The sequence below is a fragment of the Branchiostoma floridae genome, chromosome 8 (assembly GCF_000003815.2).
Source record: "Branchiostoma floridae strain S238N-H82 chromosome 8, Bfl_VNyyK, whole genome shotgun sequence".
In the NCBI taxonomy this organism is placed as follows: domain Eukaryota; kingdom Metazoa; phylum Chordata; class Leptocardii; order Amphioxiformes; family Branchiostomatidae; genus Branchiostoma; species Branchiostoma floridae.
Window position 1 is genome coordinate 4,585,646 of NC_049986.1, and position 18,778 is coordinate 4,604,423.

An 18,778-nucleotide genomic window follows, 5' to 3' on the forward strand; every position below is an offset into this window, starting at 1 on the left:
TTTATTTCATCAAAAGTCTTCTTTGGTGTGCGTCCTTTCAAATACAAAAACCGGATCACTGCGCGACACTCAACTGGTTCCATTTCACACCTGGTCCATTTCGCACCTGACTAAGTTCAAACACCAGTAAATCAGAAACCACAATTAGTTCAGAGCTGTCTTTTGCAACATAACCCATAGAGATATGAATTATTACAGATACAAAATTTCATTTAGATCAGAGAACTGGAAGTGGGTCAGGACCATTACTTATTGCACGCCCCTCGTACCTTAAAGTTTATGTTACTGTGATGTTGCATTGAAGTAAGAAAATTAGTTTATGTGGAAATTATTATAATTTTAGTTGTCACAGTTGCATGCTGCTAATGCACATGCAATAAACAGCTAAACAATAAATTATTATATCATGATGACACACTTTGAAGACATGTGTTTTGCTAATTCTCAGGCAGAATATGTACCCACACTGATGAGCAGAGCTTTTAACTGAAGGATAAAACATTAATACAGCATCGTAACATTCCTCATTATTGAAGAGTTATTACCATGTACAATGTAGTTAGGCTGTGTGGGGGGTTAAACCGCCCCTTATGCTTTCTTTTAGCTGAATACAAGACGGGTATGCACCATTCGGGTGAAAGATGTAACGTTAAATCACCGTGTGGCTGATACGGTTGGAGGTACGCCAAGCCTCCATCCGGGTGATTTGAAGTGTTGCCAGTACTGAAACTACTTACTAAGGGTGCAATACTATGCAAGTGAAAAGCAAACACATATTAATTGAAGTGATGATTTATTTCAGCTTTCTCTACATTCTAGTAGATCATCTTTGGTTATGTGGACAAAATCTGCACTTATTGTCTAGTCTGCACATGATGTTGAGACTTCAAAACTAATAAGATCTTAGCTAGAAAACCTGCTAACTTGTATACAAATGACTGATCCTTCACTGGAGGCTGTGGTTGTTAGGGGGACTCCCTGTTTGGGGAGTTTGGGAAGCCTGGAGAAAGCTGGAGGTTACTCCGAAGTGGGATGAAGCTTTAGATAGGTGAAAGGAGGTGTAACCTACTTGATAGGTGGCCCAAGGGCACAGAAATGGAGATGGGGCCACCCCTAAGCATCTTTTACAGATGCACGGGCAAATTTAACTTTAGAAGGGTGTATTCTTTGTTGCAAATAATGTTTTTTTTAACAACTTAAAAGTCAATAACATGATAGTTATTGTAATTTCAGACAATTCTTATGCCTATAAAAAAAACTGGTACTGGCCCCTTGCTCCTCTCTGTAAGGTTTCTGCTTTAAACAACTGTTACAACAGGAGATAATCAGCTTGTCAGCAATTACAAACATGTCTGGGTTCTACGTCACTTAAACTACTGCAGTTAACACAAATATACTACAAAATACAAAGCATAAAGTTGTCTTATGACACGACCTGGAATGATTTTACCTGCTGATGTTTTGATCGAGGCTCTGCTAATTTGCTAACCTGATGAAAATACTCATGGGTACTATGAAACAACTACAGACATTTGAAAGCCTTCATGGTTCTGTTTGACTAATAATATCTAACTTCCACAGTTGATGTTCAGGACACAGCATAGATGTCCTGAAAAACATAAAGGAATTCAAGTAATAAGTGAAAATGACATATTGTCCTTTTCCTTACTTCTAAAAGCATTTCATTTTTAACTCCATTGTACATGTAGGGAGATGGACCAAGTTGCAAGGTGTTGAGTCCAAAAAATTGTGTCAAGAATTATACAAAGTACATTGACGAGTCTTGGATTTATAGCCAATATATGAGCGATCGCTATTGTTGTTTATATCCGGGGTATTCGGCGGTTGGTACCTACCAGGACGTCAGTAGATTGAATTAAAAATTGACATTTAAATTAGCAGATCAAATTACCGGTTAATATGTAAATCAATCGTTTGCCTGCTTTTTGCCTACAACTGCGTCACCGTGACATCATCGCGATTGCTCGTATACTGGTATACCTATAGTAATTGAATAATATTCAATGATGTTTTTATTCAATCTCCAAAGTATGTTGGCTGCACAAAAAATATTTTATGCTTTTTATAAAAATGGCAATTTATTTTAAATCATTGACCCTATAAATAGCTTGCTTACACCCAGTAGCAGTGGACATGGTACTTACCCTATATCGGTACCCTCTATCTCCAAAAATCTTACTCTTCAGACAGATTTCCATGCCCTTGCATTTCCCTTTTTTCAGTAGGATATAAAGTAAAGCACAAAGGACGATCGTTATCACCACCGCCACTCCGATGACGATTGGTAGATGGGACTGTCTGTACAATGCAAGTATGCGTGCACACTCCTGACCTGGGGGGGGGGAAATTGTCATGAGGATGAACAATATGAAATGATTATTACGTATTCTGTCCTTACTACTATAAATGCATTTAAGGCCATACCAATTTAATTGATTGGTTCACAGATTCGCTCGCTCCTATTTTTTGGAAAATAAAAAAAAATTACCACTCAGCAAATTTTCACCATTAATGAAACCATTCACCAACTTTCTGGTGTAGCAAATTGGCCTTTATATTATAAGCTCCTTAAAATGTGGGTATTACTATTGCAGTTATATTTTTCATTCATCAAGAATGGGACAAACATAAAAACAGACACTACTTTAAATTTGTAATTTTCAACAAACAGGTGCTATTACTGTACAGTAATAGTGTTTTTTTTACTTTTTTCAAGCTGAAAGCATTTTATTCTGTATGTTTTGGATTAGCCCTTATCTTTACCCCAACCATCTTACAATTTTTTTGGGGGGGCCCCCTGTCGCTCCATATTTTTTTATGAAAAAATCCGTGAACCAAGAAATTAAATTGGTGTGGCCTAAGTTCGCGGAGATTTAATTTCGCGGTAGCAGGAAAAAGGACTTTTTGCGATGGTTTTAAGTTCGCGGTAGCACCATGCACTGTAGTCTCTTACTGCCATGGAAAAATTTTTGTGGTGGTTTTAAGTTCGCAGTAAAACGTTTTAAGTTCGCAAACAACGCAAACATTAAACCACCGCAAAAGTTTCTGCATTACAATATTTTACATTCATGGGAGGTAGCCATTAGAACACGGTTACCGAAGTAATCTGAAAATGGCACATAATCAGCACAATATTGAGATGCCCATCGTAGAGTCTACGTCTGGTACATTTGTTGACAAGTCAATTATTATCTTCTTTTGTAATTTTTGGCAACGCCTCAGGACCGAGCCTGGTTGTTCTTTTTTCTTTACATATCAGTGGCAAGTAAAATGTAAAATAGCATTGTGTGGGAGAGCTTGACAAAGGGCAAATTACTGGGAGGGAAACATGCTGCATTTTCTGGAAAATGTTGCCTTTCTAGTCTTACCTATAGTTCCATCAGGACAGGTGCAGTTGTAACCACCTGTGGTGACGTTACAGATGCCCAGTCCACATGGGTGTTCGTGACACGGTGTGATCTCCTCACTACAGTCCTGTCCTGTCCACCCCTCCACACACAGGCAGGAGAACCCACCAGGGTAGTTCACACAGGCCCGCGTGATGTTGGCCACGCACACGTTTTCACTGCATTCATCGATATCTTTGCTGCAGTTCACACCCTCGTATCCTTGGAAACAGTGGCAAGTCCGACTTTCAATCCCGGGTGGTGAAGTCTGGTCTTCCACACACGTGGCACCATTACTGCAGGGGAACTTGTAACAGCTGCTTTCCACAGAGCAGTTCCTTCCTGTATAACAAGAATAAGCACAAATTATCATGGAAGCTCATCTGTAGTTATCACAGTAAAATGCTAAAACTTCCAACACAGAGGTATACACAGATCAAAACAGTGACGTGACTTGGAACACAGATATCAGCTTGAATCAGTGTGTGATTATCCCTTAAGTCCAAGGTCGAGTGGTAGTAATGTGGTTTGCATGTCATGCAAACTTTTCATGATGAAGATATGATTTTTAAACTCCAGTAGAAGCCAGAAACTCCATCAAAGAGAGTCCTTGGAACTGAAATGGACCATTGTTTTGAATGTTGTCGAGTCACAAGTTTTCACAGACAATAAGGTCCAGGTTCAGCTCCAGACCTGTATCTGGACCTGGATCGTACCTGTACCAGAATTTTCTGTATCAGTACCTACCCCTAGCACTAAATGTTAAGATTGATAAAATGCTCAACAATCTTGGGTGCTATGTGAGTTTAAATGTTTGTGCAAGGGAAGTTTGTGTAAACTGTACCTTTATATTCAGGAGTACACTCACAGATGTAGTCATTGGGCTGATCTGTGCACACTCCGTGGACACAAGGCTCTTCTGCACAGTCATCTATGTCACTGCAGACTAGAGGATCTCTGGTCACCTCGCTGTGCCCTGGTGCACAGTCACATACTCCCAGGCTACACGTCTGGGCAGGAGACGGACATCTCGGGTCACATGACTCGCTCTCTGTACATCCTTCAAAGACCACGTGTCTACGAACGACATGTCAAGTTTCAGCAAAATATTGTCATGTGTATCAACAAGTTGCTGAGAGAAACATGTTTTATTGAACCTTTTTCTTTTAACATTGAATGTGAAGCAGATATGTATTTCCATATTTCACACCTAATATTTGACAAAAAAGTTGCCTTTAGTATGAAATCTTAGTGGTCTGGAAGGTTGAACAAATGGCGTAACACACATGTATCGTCCAATTGTTTGTCCTTATGGGCCTTGGTGCCTGACAATAAACTATTGATAAACAGAGTACTGAACAATATTTTTCTCATTTTCTTCTTTGACTTTGGAATTTGCATTTGGCATTCTATGAAATTACATGACATTGTATTTGTTTTCTGATATTTTTTTCAATTCACAGCATGCTTTTTACTATTTACAGTAAAGTTTAAAACTTTTTTTAATGAAAAAAAAACAACTTTCAATTGAATGATGCACACACGGATGATTATAATCAAATCAACATGACCTTAATCAGAGAAGAAGACCAGTTTGTCCAATACCTGGAGTCAATGTTGTTATTCCTCAAGCTCAGTCCTCGTGGTTGTGACTCTGTTACTGCATCAAAACTGGCAAATATGAACTCCTCCATACAGCCCAGTAGTGCTGAGGTCACCCCAGGTATGACGGTGGTGTTGGCTCCTCCCACATACAGGGCTGTAACATGGAGGGGCTTCAACATCTCACCAGAACCTGTGGTCGGAATAAACGGTCCAGTTTAGAACATTTATATATCATTACAAAACATGAACACAATACTACCAGTAGACTAGCCCCCTACATCGCAAAAAGTTGTGTGGCCCAGGGCTACTGAAACGGAGATGGGCGCCACCCTATGCTCCATGAGGCGCGGGAAGGACTTTGACAAAACATGGCTTCGGTTGGTGTAGACCACATTTCATGATAATGAAAGGAGACATTGCTTTCTTAAGTTTTTGACCATTGATTTGAGTTTGGTCCGGAGTTAGCCCAAAATGTAGTTTAAGCCAATATTGAGCTGCTGTGGTAAAAGTACGTAGCTTTGATGACAAAGAGCACACACTTACAGTTTTTATCTAACTCAACATAAAAACAATGAAAACATAATGTTTGGGATTTTAGTCCAGCACAGGTAGTGCTCATCAACATATACTACAGGTATAACTGTTAGCTAACCGTAGTGGTTTCGTGATTTATGGTACAGGTACATATTATCTGGTATATCATAAGCTTAGAGTAAATGTCGTAATCTTTAACATATATTGCATATATAGCCTTGACGATTTCATGATAGTTTTACATGATACACATATTCTATACATAACGTTATATCTTATGCATCGTTTCGACATTTACCATACGTCACTAATGCCGCAGCATGCCCATTGCCGTCAAACAGGACAGCCTTGTCGCCCTGACGGACCACGCGGACTTCCTGCCACTCTCCGTCGTTAAATGTCGACTCACTTGTAGTTTTCATCGCATCCCTTCCTCGCCCCTGTAAGGCACAACTGGACAGCTAACCAATGTGAACACTCCCGGCCGCAGCAGAATGTCATAGCCATCTTTTGGTAAACGTAGCGTTAGTAAAATGTTACACTGTGTGCTTAAAAGTACGAAAATAAACATTACTGAAGCGCCATTCAAGTTTAAAGAAAGCCTACGTGTCAAATGAAATCTGACATATGCAACGAGACATGTTGAATTGAATTCTACATGTACATGTCCGTGTCAGATAAAACTTACCGTAGCAAAGGAACCACCATATATAAAACGAAAGTATCGGTGTCAAATGACACCCTACATGCCAAAGGAAACCCTACATACAGTATAGGTTGCAACACGTTGAAATAAAATCCAATACTCGATGTGGCACGATTCATTTAGCGTTAACGTTAAGTTTTTTTTTCTATCAACGTTAATCTTCTTTTCCCTAAGTACTGTTTGACGTGAAACTTGAGACATTGCGTTTTCTTGCTTTAGTTCTAAACTACAAATGTATTTTCCCGGAGCGCACACTGCCCGATATCCTTACCTCTGTGTTGAGCCGAAGCACCAGTGCGCCATTCCTCAGGTACAAGGCCAGCCATCCACCAGGACCGCCGAAGAAGAATAGGAGCCCAGCCTTCATTCTGGTCGAAAAAAAAGCAGACCGACACATGCAACATTACACCATGTCCTTTCAATAGTCAGAACACTTTATTGTGGCCTGTATATGAAGATTTGGATGCTTACACTTGATGGAAGTAGGACGCAAATCCTCAGTTGAACCTTTACCACTTAGCAAAACATAATTCAACCGTAATTATTTGCCCTCAAGCATGTTGACTTTCGCCACAATGATAGAAGTAATGTTGAATAGAAATGTAATAATAGGAAGCAATATGGCTAGTATATGAGGACAATTTGCAACGGTGTACTTTCGAAATAGGCAAATCACTGGTCCGATAGAAACTTCTCTCAACATGGACACGAGAGAAACTTCTCTCAGCATGAACATTTACTGAAATTGCTGAAATAAAAGAGGGAAACGAACTGCTGAAATAAGAAAATCCCGAATCGCGAAACAAGCCACCAACAAGTGAGTTCAGCGTGCAAAGAATTTGGCATAAATCAAAGTTGAGTTAATAAGTGATTCAAGTATCACTGGTCGACTCCTCCTTACTTAAGCTGATTTTTACTATTTTCAGGATCCAACAGGGTCTGGTAAACACAATACCCGGCATGAGGTATCATCCAGCTTCGCAACAGGCCAGGCGCTTAGCAATATTCCGACAATATCTGTTTGAAATTCTGGCAATACCTTGTTCTGAACTTGAATCCAATGAATGTCTGGTTCTTCGGGCTGACATCTACGTCCAGATGTACATACGAGTCAACCGAAGTAAACGTTGCCGACGTCCCAGAGAAGCAGGAGTTGGCGGGGCACATCGGCGATACCCAGTGCTTCACGTCTGCGCTGTTGAAGTCAAGTGTCCTCCCCTCCAACCCCACGTCAATGAAGCTGATACACGGGATCAGGTCCTTATTCAGCTTCTCCGTTTTCATCTGATCAACAATGGTATCAGCAAAGGTCAGGAGTATTATATTAGCTGTCACACTGGTGTAATCAGCACATTCTACATGACCCAAATGATTTTACATTTACTGAATGATTGATTTTGGCGCACATACACACATACACGCATTCACACACGTACACACACAAGCACAAACATTGGAACTGCTTCCCACAAGAAGTTGTGATAGTTCCCAGACGGACAGAAGTGCAAAACTAGTTCGCAGTCGTACGCACAATACGCGCCTTATACGCATCTCAATCTGTTTGTGTTTTTGTTTAAGGTACGCTTACTGGACCGTACTGTGCGTATGACTGAAACTGACGCAACGACCGAGATGCTTTTGAGGTGCATATTGTTTGAATTACTGTGTGTGAAAAAGAGTCTTGATACGCACGCTTGTGTGACTGAACTCCAACAAACGTGCACGTAAGGGAATACAAACACGTACACACATCAACACTCCGCGACGTATACACACAGACACACCAACACATCCTTGCGCACACACATGCACAGAGCCACGCGCAATTGCAAGTACGTACACTCGAGCAACAACCACACCAGGATACACATTAATAATTAAAAGCACACGCGTGCACACACAGACACGCATGACACCGAAATACGTACGTCAAAGACGCATGTACGTACACACGTGAACACAAAAGATACCCAGGCAAGGCACATAGTCCCACTCTTCCTCTTTGAAACGTACCATTACATGTGAGTTGACCCCTCCAATAACGAGGCTGCCTAACATGTCAGTTGTGAAGCTCGGTCCCTGGATGCCGGGTGTTGATGTGGATAACATCACCGTGCGCCCGTCCACCGTGACATTGGCGTGTTCCGGCTGCCGCAGCCCGACGATAGTCACCTCAGTGTACCGGCTGTCAGGGACATCTGCAAACACTCCAGAAGGACCTGTGCCGCCAGACATCTGCTTGGAAGTAAGCAAAAGCAACTTGACTGACGCCTGTTAATGTCCATACATTAACAGACGTAAGTCATGCAATTGTGGGCATTGTAATGGCTCATGTAACTCGGTAAGTGAAAATTGTTTTGAAATGCCAAGTAGAAGAACATATGCATAATTGATAAGGAACCTTAAAGATTGAATCACCACTCCTGACGAAGGTCGACGGAGTTCGAGGGGAGAAATTTGTTTATGTTGAATGACAGTTGAAAATTTCAATATGGATTGTACCAACACAGATGAGCTTGCATGCTAACCTTAAAGATTGTTGACGGAATTATATACATATTGGTGGTTGATTGAGGTAGTTCTATTTAATGAGGGTCTGCATGCTCTTTTCTGTAAGGTGTAGGCAGCCTATTTTTATTTCCCGTAACTCGTAGGGAAAACCATCTTATCTATGTAATTCGTAGCGAGGCGACCAATTTTAGTGCAATTGCCTTCCTTGATGTAGCGTAATACGTAGGGAGTTCTTCTAAATTCAGTGTAAATCGTTGTCGGTTTACCCCCATGCAGACCGTCTTTAATAAATGGCGACGATTATTTACCTCTACAAGTGTATCGTTCAAGTTCATCTCTATGTATATCCCGTTGTTGTACACGCCGATGGCGAAGTAGGTGTTGCCGCTACCTCTCTGGTACAGGAGAAGTCCCCCGTCCTTGTTGCAGTGCCGGAAACTGAACTTGAGCTGGTCGCCTGCCCCCAGTAGAAGCGGGACTGCCTGTGTCAGGTTGTTCTCTGGAACCCGTAGGTAGTACATGATGTAACCTCCTTTATCAACGAACACCTCGCTGTGAACTGACAACACTGGGGGAAAAAGAAATGCACCCGTTACAAAGGATTTTTGACCATTATGTTGTACTGTGTAATGTAAAATACTGTAGAAGACGGAATTAACTGTACACTGTAATGCTCGTCAACAGAAGGACCTGACTCTGCAACAGTACTAGTCACTCGCCTTACTCTAGTAGTGACTAACCACCACTGCGGAGGACAATAAATTCCATCACAGCTATACTGAAAGTTATTGCGCCACCAACTTGGCCGGCATCCAAAAGTAGTATTTTATTAACCTTTTGACCATTGCGCATTTTTTTACTGTGTTGTCGCTTTTCAAGCGAGAGTTAAAAACGTACTATTACCAGTTCGACCAAAGGCTGTTCATATAACATATCTGTCTATGATAGAAGATCGTTTCCTCCCCCAACCAACCGCCCCTAAGATCAGTCTTTTAAAGTCTTAAGTCTATAACGCCAGATTTCTTACTACTGTGCACGTGCCGTGTGTTGGCGGAAGAATCTATATCTACTCGACACTGGGTTTCACCGGAAACAAACCGTTGAAGAATAGCAATCCCAATAGATGTCTGTTTCACAACAACAACAAGTGATAGTAGTATGTCCTATATAATGCTGTATAAGTGGTTCATACACAAACATTAAGGGAAAGTGTTTCTTAATGTTTATTTTGTGAGATAAAAGGGTCCATATGTTCACTAAGAAGTCACATAGTTACAACTGAACCATTCTAAACCAGTTCGAATCACCAGAAAGGCGCAATGAGACTCGTCACATGTCAAGTACCTAATAATGTTAAAATCTCAATCCTATGCTGCAACTAGTCTGTGTAACACAAACTCCGCTGTCCAGGGCTGTAACTGGCCCCTCCCCCGGCGGATGTTTGGCGGGCTGCTATAAGCGAGATTTGATCAGGCTATGCTGCGACAAGTATGTACAGACTTACCTTGAACAGAGAAAAGTATCCAAAAACCCCACGCTGAAGACATGTCTGAACTCTGAGTTTGGAAAGGAGTCAGCGGCGAATGTTTCCTGTTACGTTGTTGACGTCTATTAACCTTAACGCACTTGGTAACTTGCGTTCTATAACAAAACCTCTTTATACTACGCCTTCTGCAAAAACAATGAAACCTGTTTGCACAGTTCAGTATCAAGCAAACTGCGTGAGCAACTATTGACCGTGCAAAGTGTTAATCATTAAACTTAAGCACCGCCCACCTGGATCACGCCACGCCGAGACTTAACATGACGTCATCACGTGGTCATGTAACTTCGGCGGGAACCCTGTGTACACATGTCAGTCGGCTTTCCTTATTGGCACGGCTGTTTGAAACAGGGAAAACCGACTGACGTGAACTTTAATTGGGGCAGTCCAAGTTGCTGAACAATTCCTGAGCGCACTCCAGTGTCATAGAGAGCCTCTCCCTTAAGGTTGGGTCACACCTGCGTATATATTTAAGTCTGTATGAGGCGCGCATTGGAGTATTAGCCTCCACCAGGCTCCACAGGTCGTTGTAAAAATGATAGAAATTGGACAACCGTAAACAGGTAACATGTCAGACGAGTTAGCTGGGTCGCTAACCATAATTCTCGGTCAGCTAACTCATCTGGCATGTTATGTATCTATATTTGTCCAATTTGTACTATTTTTCCCGCGACCTGTGGAGCCTGGTAGAGGCTAAGAGCGTCATACGCACCTCAAACGGACTTGAATATATGCGTATGTGTGAACCCACCTTTAGCCTCTGTCAGGCTCCGTGGATCGGTGGTCTAATTGTAGAAATTGGACAAATAGAGTCAATAGTACGCCAGGGGAGTCAGCCGACCAGAAAATTCGTGGTGAGGAAATGATTGAAGAAGGGGTCATGGAAAAGTGAAAGCGTGGTGGTTCTGTTACCTTATTTTGAATAAGCTTTGATTTTTATCTATTTATTTCTTAAACATTTTTCATTGGGTTTCCAAAGATGAGAGTTATGTTCTTCCTTGCAAATGTAATCTGTTGCGTACAGGTTTCCTGTAATTTTGCCCTATACACTCACGCTTTCAATAAATGTTTACACGAAATGTACAACGTTTGATTCATTTGTTTGTAGGTGATCAGTTTGGTGTCTGCCACGGATTTCACATCTGACTTGTGGCATTAAGTACAGGAACTGTTTAGAGTGACTGTGAGATTTAGCAAAGTTAGGATCAGGTCAAGACGTCGTGACACTAGAGAAGGTGGTCCGAAGTTTGGTTGGTTTGAACTTTATTTATTCATGAAAGCTCAAATCGGCCAGCAGGCTTCTTTTCATTGAGGTCATGAGGGAGGTAAAGGTCAGATGAAATATACCAAAGATACAGATTACATGGAGTCCTAATAAATTTATCAACCATTATCGCTACACATACATGGTATAAAATATATATTAGGGCGAAAAGCTCAGCGTTCATTTGTGCTAATCTGTGTGCGTTCATTTTGGTCATTACTTTACTAGTAAGAACATGCATCGGTGTAAGACGTGTAGTTGGGTCCCAATAATATTATGCGGACAGCTCTCCGCTAGACCCTTTCGATCGTCTGCAATGGCGAACCCGGAATGCCAGAAGGGGGCAGCAGACTAAAATATTCCGAGAGCCACAACCGCCCCACACGCATATAGGCCCAAGACCAGGATGGATAGAGGGGTCACTGAGGTATGCGGAAAATAGAAAACCCCAATCCTTTACCTGGACGTCTGGGGCCTTAAGAACCGTCGGATACTAAAACAGGGAGGCCGGGACTGCGCAAAAAAATTAAAAACTGAACCATTCAGAAATCACTACTCAGAAGTTCTTTCCTCCTTGACCCGACCCCTTTACAGCCCACAGATTCCCTTGTCACCCCCACCCCCCCTGACTCCGCCCCAGTAGAAGTAGTATAATCTCCACTGTCACATGGATTCAAAAGGTGTCTAAATTCCACCTGGCTTCGGCGCGCAGGCCAGGTGTGGCACTATCTGAATACTCGAGGACTGGTCCAATGTAAGACGCAAACTAAGACAAGGTTGTCGGTGGAATTCTGAAATGGTTTCTGTTTACGAAGAAGGAACAGGTGCTGGCAGATTTACTGCAAATGGAGTCCATATGGGAGTTCCATTGTAAGTCGGACTGAAGAAAGACTCCCAAGATCTTCATTACTAACACCTGTTGTTGTTGGGGTGTTGGATACAGAACAGTTCTGAATCGGATATGCAGCACATAGTACGTTTCTTAGGATGTAGCTTCATGTGACTAGCGCGAGACCAGAAGTCCAAGTCGCTGCATATTAGAAAAACTTGAATCTGGGATTCTTGTTTCTAATGAGTCTATGTCAACTACAAATTTCCAGCATTTGGAGGCAGCCTGATATGCGCAAGGAAAATCAATCGTCCGAGTATTGTCTACAGGTAACCTTCATGCTATCAGGAGTTTTCCATGGTAGCGCACAATTAATTTCATTATTTCAGATAACCAATCGTAAAAGTGCGTTCTTTTGACCAATGAAACCATGGGGATTTTTTTAGACTACACCAACATGGAAAATTCCCTGTATTCACCTCTGTGCATCCCCGCCAGTCTGTCTGAGTGTCGCGCCATTCTGTCTGACGGTGACGGACTTAAATATCTCGTATTACGAGCGATCGCTGTTGTTGTTCATATCCAGGGTATTCGAGGGCTGGTGCCTACCAGTATGTGAGTGGATTGGATTAAAAATTGATATTCAAATTAGCAGATCAAATTATTGGTTAATATGTAAATCAATGTTTTAGAAAACACCTACTTTTTGCCTTCCACTGCGTCACCGTGACATCATTGCGATCGCTCGTATACAGAACAAGGTTACGGCCGGGATGTGACAGAACTCCTTTGTACTTTCAGCGTCCTACCTGTCCTTAGATAACAGGTTAGTAGGTATAGTCTCCAGGCAGATGTTTTGAGGGGTAAAGAATCAGATTAAATCATTTCAATAAATATCACACCAATATTTTGTGCCAAATAGCCATAAAATATGCAAATTAAGGCGATTATTACAAAAAATCTTGCCTTTGTCAATATCTCAGTAACCACACATGCTATAAAAATAATGTTGGTGTCTATCCCCATGTTTTTAGGGGTTAAGAATCAGATTAAGCCATTTCAATAAAGATCACACCAATATTTTGTGACAAATAGGCACATAATATGCAAATTAATTCCGTTATTATGGAAAATCTTGCTTTTGTGGCATCAAATTCGCGTTGGTGTCTATCCCCATGTTGGAGGGGTTAAGAGTGAGGTTAAGCCATTTCAGCAATGAAAAATCAGATTAAGCTGAATCTCAATAAAGATCACACCAATATTTTGTGCTAGATAGTCATACAATATGCACATTAGGGTGGTTATTACGGAAAATCTTGTTTTCCTCTATTTCTCAGTAAGTACACATGGTGATCCCCATGTTTTGAGGGGTAAGGAATTAGACTACGCCATGTCAGTATTGATCACACCAATATTTTCTTGAAAATATACAAAAATCAACTTCAGTGCATATCCGAGTATTTAACTATCCGTACCATCGTAGTGTTAATTTTCCCCTCCCCAGCAGTGTCCATACCCCCAGTAGTACCAATGCCCCCTGGCCAGTAGTCGGTCCTTACCCCCTGACGTGTTGTACCCCCAGAAGTGTCCGTACCCCCAGTATTGGTTGCACCCCCAATAGAGTCCGTAACCCCCAGTTTTTTTAACCCCTAAGTGTCCATACCCCAATTAGTGTCCAAACCCCAAGTAGTGTCCTTACCCCCCGTTGTGTCCGTACCCCATTGGCGTTGATACCCCGGCCCGTAGTGTCTGTTTCCCAGTATTGTCCGTACCCCAAGTATAGTTTCTGTACAAGGAAGTGTCAGTACCCCCTGTAGTTTCTGTACCTCTGGTAGTGTATATGTACCCCAGGCCTGTAGTGTCCGTACCCACTGTGGTGCCTGTACCCACTGTAGTTTACGTACTTCCTGTAGTGTTAATACCCAGCAGTGTCCGTACCCTCAGTAGTGTCTGTATCCCCAGTAGTGTCCGTACAGTGAGTTGTGTCCATATCCCCAATAGTCCACATATCTCCATCGTGTCCGTGCCTCCCAGTAGTGCCCATACCCAGTTACTGCCTCTGTAAGTTTGAGTGTAGAAACTTGGTAGAAAACTCCACTCTTGCTATTTTCTTGTACCGCTATACCCCAACATGTACGGACACCTACCAATATAGAGTTTTCATTCTCTAATCGGGCCAAATTGATTTTTGTTCAGGTCTGACTTTTTTGAACCGGTGCATCAAGAAAGCCAGTTTTTGTACTGGTACACTGTGCATCCCTACAAAGTAGTTCCCGGGCTGTAACATCTAGTACCACCTGTAATGTCAGTTTTCACTATACAATGTGTCAGTTTTCATTGTAGTGTCCATACCCCAGAGTAGTGTCCAATCTGTACCCTCAGTAGTGCCCGTACCCCCCCCGTATTGTCCGTTACCCCTGTAGTGTCCATACCCCCTGTAGCATCCATACCCCCAGTAGCCACCGTACCTCGCATAATGTCCATTCATCCTGTATAGTAGTCGATACCATGCCCAATGTAGAGGTATGTTCCACCAGGTGTGCCCGTAACCCTAGAAGTGTTTGTACCTCAGTAGTGTCCGTTCCCTCAGTCTGTACCCAAGTAGTGTGGTTGTCCTACGGATACACCTTGACAGTAAAATGTGGATGCTATACAGCTCACTTATCATTTACATTTTTGTAGATATCACAAAGAATCACTGATTGCCAGAATGAGCACACCTGACAAGTTGATTACTGTAACAAAGTTTGTGTAAGTGACATGTTGGAGGACTGAATCAACATATATAAGCATTAAAGGTGGATGCAACGACTCGGATATACACTGAAGCTGATTTTTAAAACAGTTTTGATAAAGTATCGAAGTGACCAATACTGACATGGCTTAGAGAGAGTGTTAGACTAATTCCTTACACCTCAAAACATGGGGATGGATACCAAATTTATTTGGATACCACATACGACCGTATGTGTTACGTAGCGGTTACGGCTAAGCTGAACCTATGATCGAGAATATCTCGGCAACAATGCACAATAGAATTATGCGGTTTGTGGCTTACTATTCCCTACCTACAGACCTTTCTATCGATACCAAGTTTGACTCACCGGAATAACTCTGAAAACTTCGGAATCTCAAGCGTATATACGACCGTATGTATTACGTAGCGGTAGGCTAAGGTGAACCTATGACCGAGAATATATCGGCAACAATGCACAATAGAATTATGCGGTTTGTGGCTTACTATTCCCTACCTAGAGACCTTTCTATCGATACCAAGTTTGACCCACCAGAATAACTCTGAAGACTTCGGAATTTCAAGCGTATATACGACCGTATGTGTTACGTAACGGTAGTCTAAGGTGAACCTATGATCGAGAATATCTCGGCAACAATGCACAATAGAATTATGCGGTTTGTGGCTTACTATTCCCTACCTATTGACCTTTCTAACGATACCAAGTTTAATCCACCGGAATAACTCTGAAGACTTCGGAATCTCAAGCGTACATACGACCGTATGTATCACGTAGCGGTAGGCTAAGGTGAACCTATGATCGAGAATATCTCGGCAACAATGCACAATAGAATTATGCGGTTTGTGGCTTACTATTCCCTACCTAGAGACCTTTCTATCGATACCAAGTTTGACCCGCCGGAATAACTTTGAAAGGTTCGGAATCTCAAGCGTATATACGACCGTAAGTGTTACGTATAGCGGTAAGCTAGGGTGAACCTATGATCGAGAATATCTCGGCAACAATGCACAATAGAATTATGCGGTCTGTGGAATACCATTCCCTACCTATAGACCTTTCTAACGATACCAAGTTTGACCCGCCGGAATAACTCTGAAGACTTCGGAATCTCAAGCGTATATACGACCGTATGTGTTACGTAGCGGTAGTCTAAGGTGAACCTATGATCGAGAGTATCTTGGCAACAATGCACAATGGAATTATGCGGTTTGTGGCTTACTGTTCCCTACATAGAGACCTTTCTAACAATACCAAGTTTGAGCCGCCGGAATAACTCTGAAGACTTCGAAATCTCAAGCGTATATACGACCGTATGTGTTACGTAGCGGTAGTCTAAGGTGAACCTATGATCGAGAATATCTCGGCTACAATGCACAATAGAATTATGCGGTTTGTGGCTTACTATTCCCTACCTAGTGACCTTTCTAACGATACCAAGTTTGACCCACCGGAATAACTCTGAAGACTTCGGAATCTCAAGCGTACATAAGACCGTATGTATTACGTAGCGGTAGGCTAAGGTGAACCTATGATCGAGAATATCTCGGCTACAATGCACAATAGAATTATGCGGTTTGTGGCTTACTATTCCCTACCTAGAGACCTTTCTATCGATACCAAGTTTGACCCGCCGGAATAACTTTGAAGAGTTCGGAATCTCAAGCGTATATACGACCGTAAGTGTTACGTATAGCGGTAAGCTAGGGTGAACCTATGATCGAGAATATCTCGGCAACAATGCACAATAGAATTATGCGGTTTGTGGCTTACTATTCCCTACCTAGAGACCTTTCTAACGATACCAATTTTGACCCGCCGGAATAACTCTGAAGACTTCGGAATCTCAAGCGTATATACGACCGTATGTGTTACGTAGCGGTAGGCTGAGGTGAACCTATGATCGAGAATATCTCGGCAACAATGCACAATAGAATTATGCGGTTTGTGGCTTACTATTCCCTACCTAGAGACCTTTCTAACGATACCAAGTTTGACCCACCGGAATAACTCTGAAGACTTCGAAATCTCAAGCGTATATACGACCGTATGTGTTACGTAGCGGTTACGGCTAAGGTGAACCTATGATCGAGAATATCTCGGCAACAATGCACAATAGAATTATGCGGTTTGTGGCTTACTATTCCCTACCTAGAGACCTTTCTAACGATACCAAGTTTGACCCACCGGAATAACTATGAAGACTTCGAAATCTCAAGCGTATGTTCGACCGTATGTGTTACGTAGCGGTAGGCTAAGGTGAACCTATGATCGAGAATATCTCGGCAACAATGCACAATAGAATTATGCGGTCTGTGGCTTACTATTCCCTACCTAGAAACCTTTCTAACAATACCAAGTTTGACCCGCCGGAATAACTTTGAAGACTTCGAAATCTCAAGCGTATATACGACCGTATGTGTTACGTAGCGGTAGTCTAAGGTGAACCTATGATCGAGAATATCTCGGCAACAATGCACAATGGAATTATGCGGTTTGTGGCTACTATTCCCTACCTATAGACCTTTCTAACGATACCAAATATGACCCACCGGAATAACTATGAAGACTTCGAAATTTTTCAAGCGTATGTTCGACCGTATGTGTAACGTAGCGGTTACAGCTAAGCTGAACCTATGATCGAGAATATCTCGGCTACAATGCAGAATAGAATTATGCGGTTTGTGGCTTACTATTCCCTACCTAGAGACCTTTCTAACGATACCAAGTTTGAGCCGCCGGAATAACTATGAAGACTTCGAAATCTCAAGCGTATGTACGACCGTATGTGTTACGTAGCGGTTACGGCTAAGGTGAACCTATGATCGAGAATATCTCGGCAACAATGCACAATAGAATTATGCGGTTTGTGGCTTACTATTCCCTACCTATAGACCTTTCTAACGATACCAAGTTTGACCCACCGGAATAACTATGAAGACTTCGAAATCTCAAGCGTATGTTCGACCGTATGTGTTACGTAGCGGTAGGCTAAGGTGAACATATGATCGAGAATATCTCGGCAACAATGCACAATAGAATTATGCGGTCTGTGGCTTACTATTCCCTACCTAGAGACCTTTCTAACGATACCAAGTTTGACCCGCCGGAATAACTTTGAAGACTTCGAAATCTCAAGCGTATATACGACCGTATGTGTTACGTAGCGGTAGTCTAAGGTGAACCTATGATCGAGAATATCTCGGCAACAATGCACAATGGAATTATGCGGTTTGTGGCTTACTATTCCCTACCTATAGACCTTTCTAACGATACCAAATATGACCCACCGGAATAACTATGAAGACTTCGAAATTTTTCAAGCGTATGTTCGACCGTATGTGTAACGTAGCGGTTACAGCTAAGCTGAACCTATGATCGAGAATATCTCGGCTACAATGCAGAATAGAATTATGCGGTTTGTGGCTTACTATTCCCTACCTAGAGACCTTTCTAACGATACCAAGTTTGAGCCGCCGGAATAACTATGAAGACTTCGAAATCTCAAGCGTATGTACGACCGTATGTGTTACGTAGCGGTTACGGCTAAGGTGAACCTATGATCGAGAATATCTCGGCAACAATGCACAATAGAATTATGCGGTTTGTGGCTTACTATTCCCTAC

General features: G+C 42.1%; 1 protein-coding gene across 3 annotated transcripts in view; it reads right to left on the reverse strand.

Annotated features, from left to right (window-relative positions):
- Nucleotides 1–776: 776 nt before the first annotated feature.
- The window catches only part of LOC118420932 (protein crumbs homolog 1-like), a 25,147-nt gene continuing 7,145 nt past the window's right edge, over nucleotides 777–18,778 (reverse strand). For 2 of the 3 annotated variants that reach the window (XM_035828025.1, XM_035828024.1), the window contains 10 exons: nucleotides 9,072–9,331; nucleotides 8,266–8,487; nucleotides 7,292–7,536; nucleotides 6,524–6,620; nucleotides 5,845–5,986; nucleotides 5,013–5,202; nucleotides 4,252–4,484; nucleotides 3,390–3,749; nucleotides 2,166–2,353; nucleotides 777–1,609 (listed from right to left, as the gene is read on the reverse strand). In XM_035828025.1, the coding sequence (XP_035683918.1) occupies nucleotides 1,589–1,609; nucleotides 2,166–2,353; nucleotides 3,390–3,749; nucleotides 4,252–4,484; nucleotides 5,013–5,202; nucleotides 5,845–5,986; nucleotides 6,524–6,620; nucleotides 7,292–7,536; nucleotides 8,266–8,487; nucleotides 9,072–9,284 (1,911 nt within the window). In that variant the 5' untranslated portion in view covers nucleotides 9,285–9,331 and the 3' untranslated portion in view covers nucleotides 777–1,588. Of the gene's footprint in view, nucleotides 1,610–2,165; nucleotides 2,354–3,389; nucleotides 3,750–4,251; nucleotides 4,485–5,012; nucleotides 5,203–5,844; nucleotides 5,987–6,523; nucleotides 6,621–7,291; nucleotides 7,537–8,265; nucleotides 8,488–9,071; nucleotides 9,332–10,267; nucleotides 10,501–18,778 lie in introns of those variants that run through there. The other variant, XM_035828023.1, reaches the window with a different exon arrangement.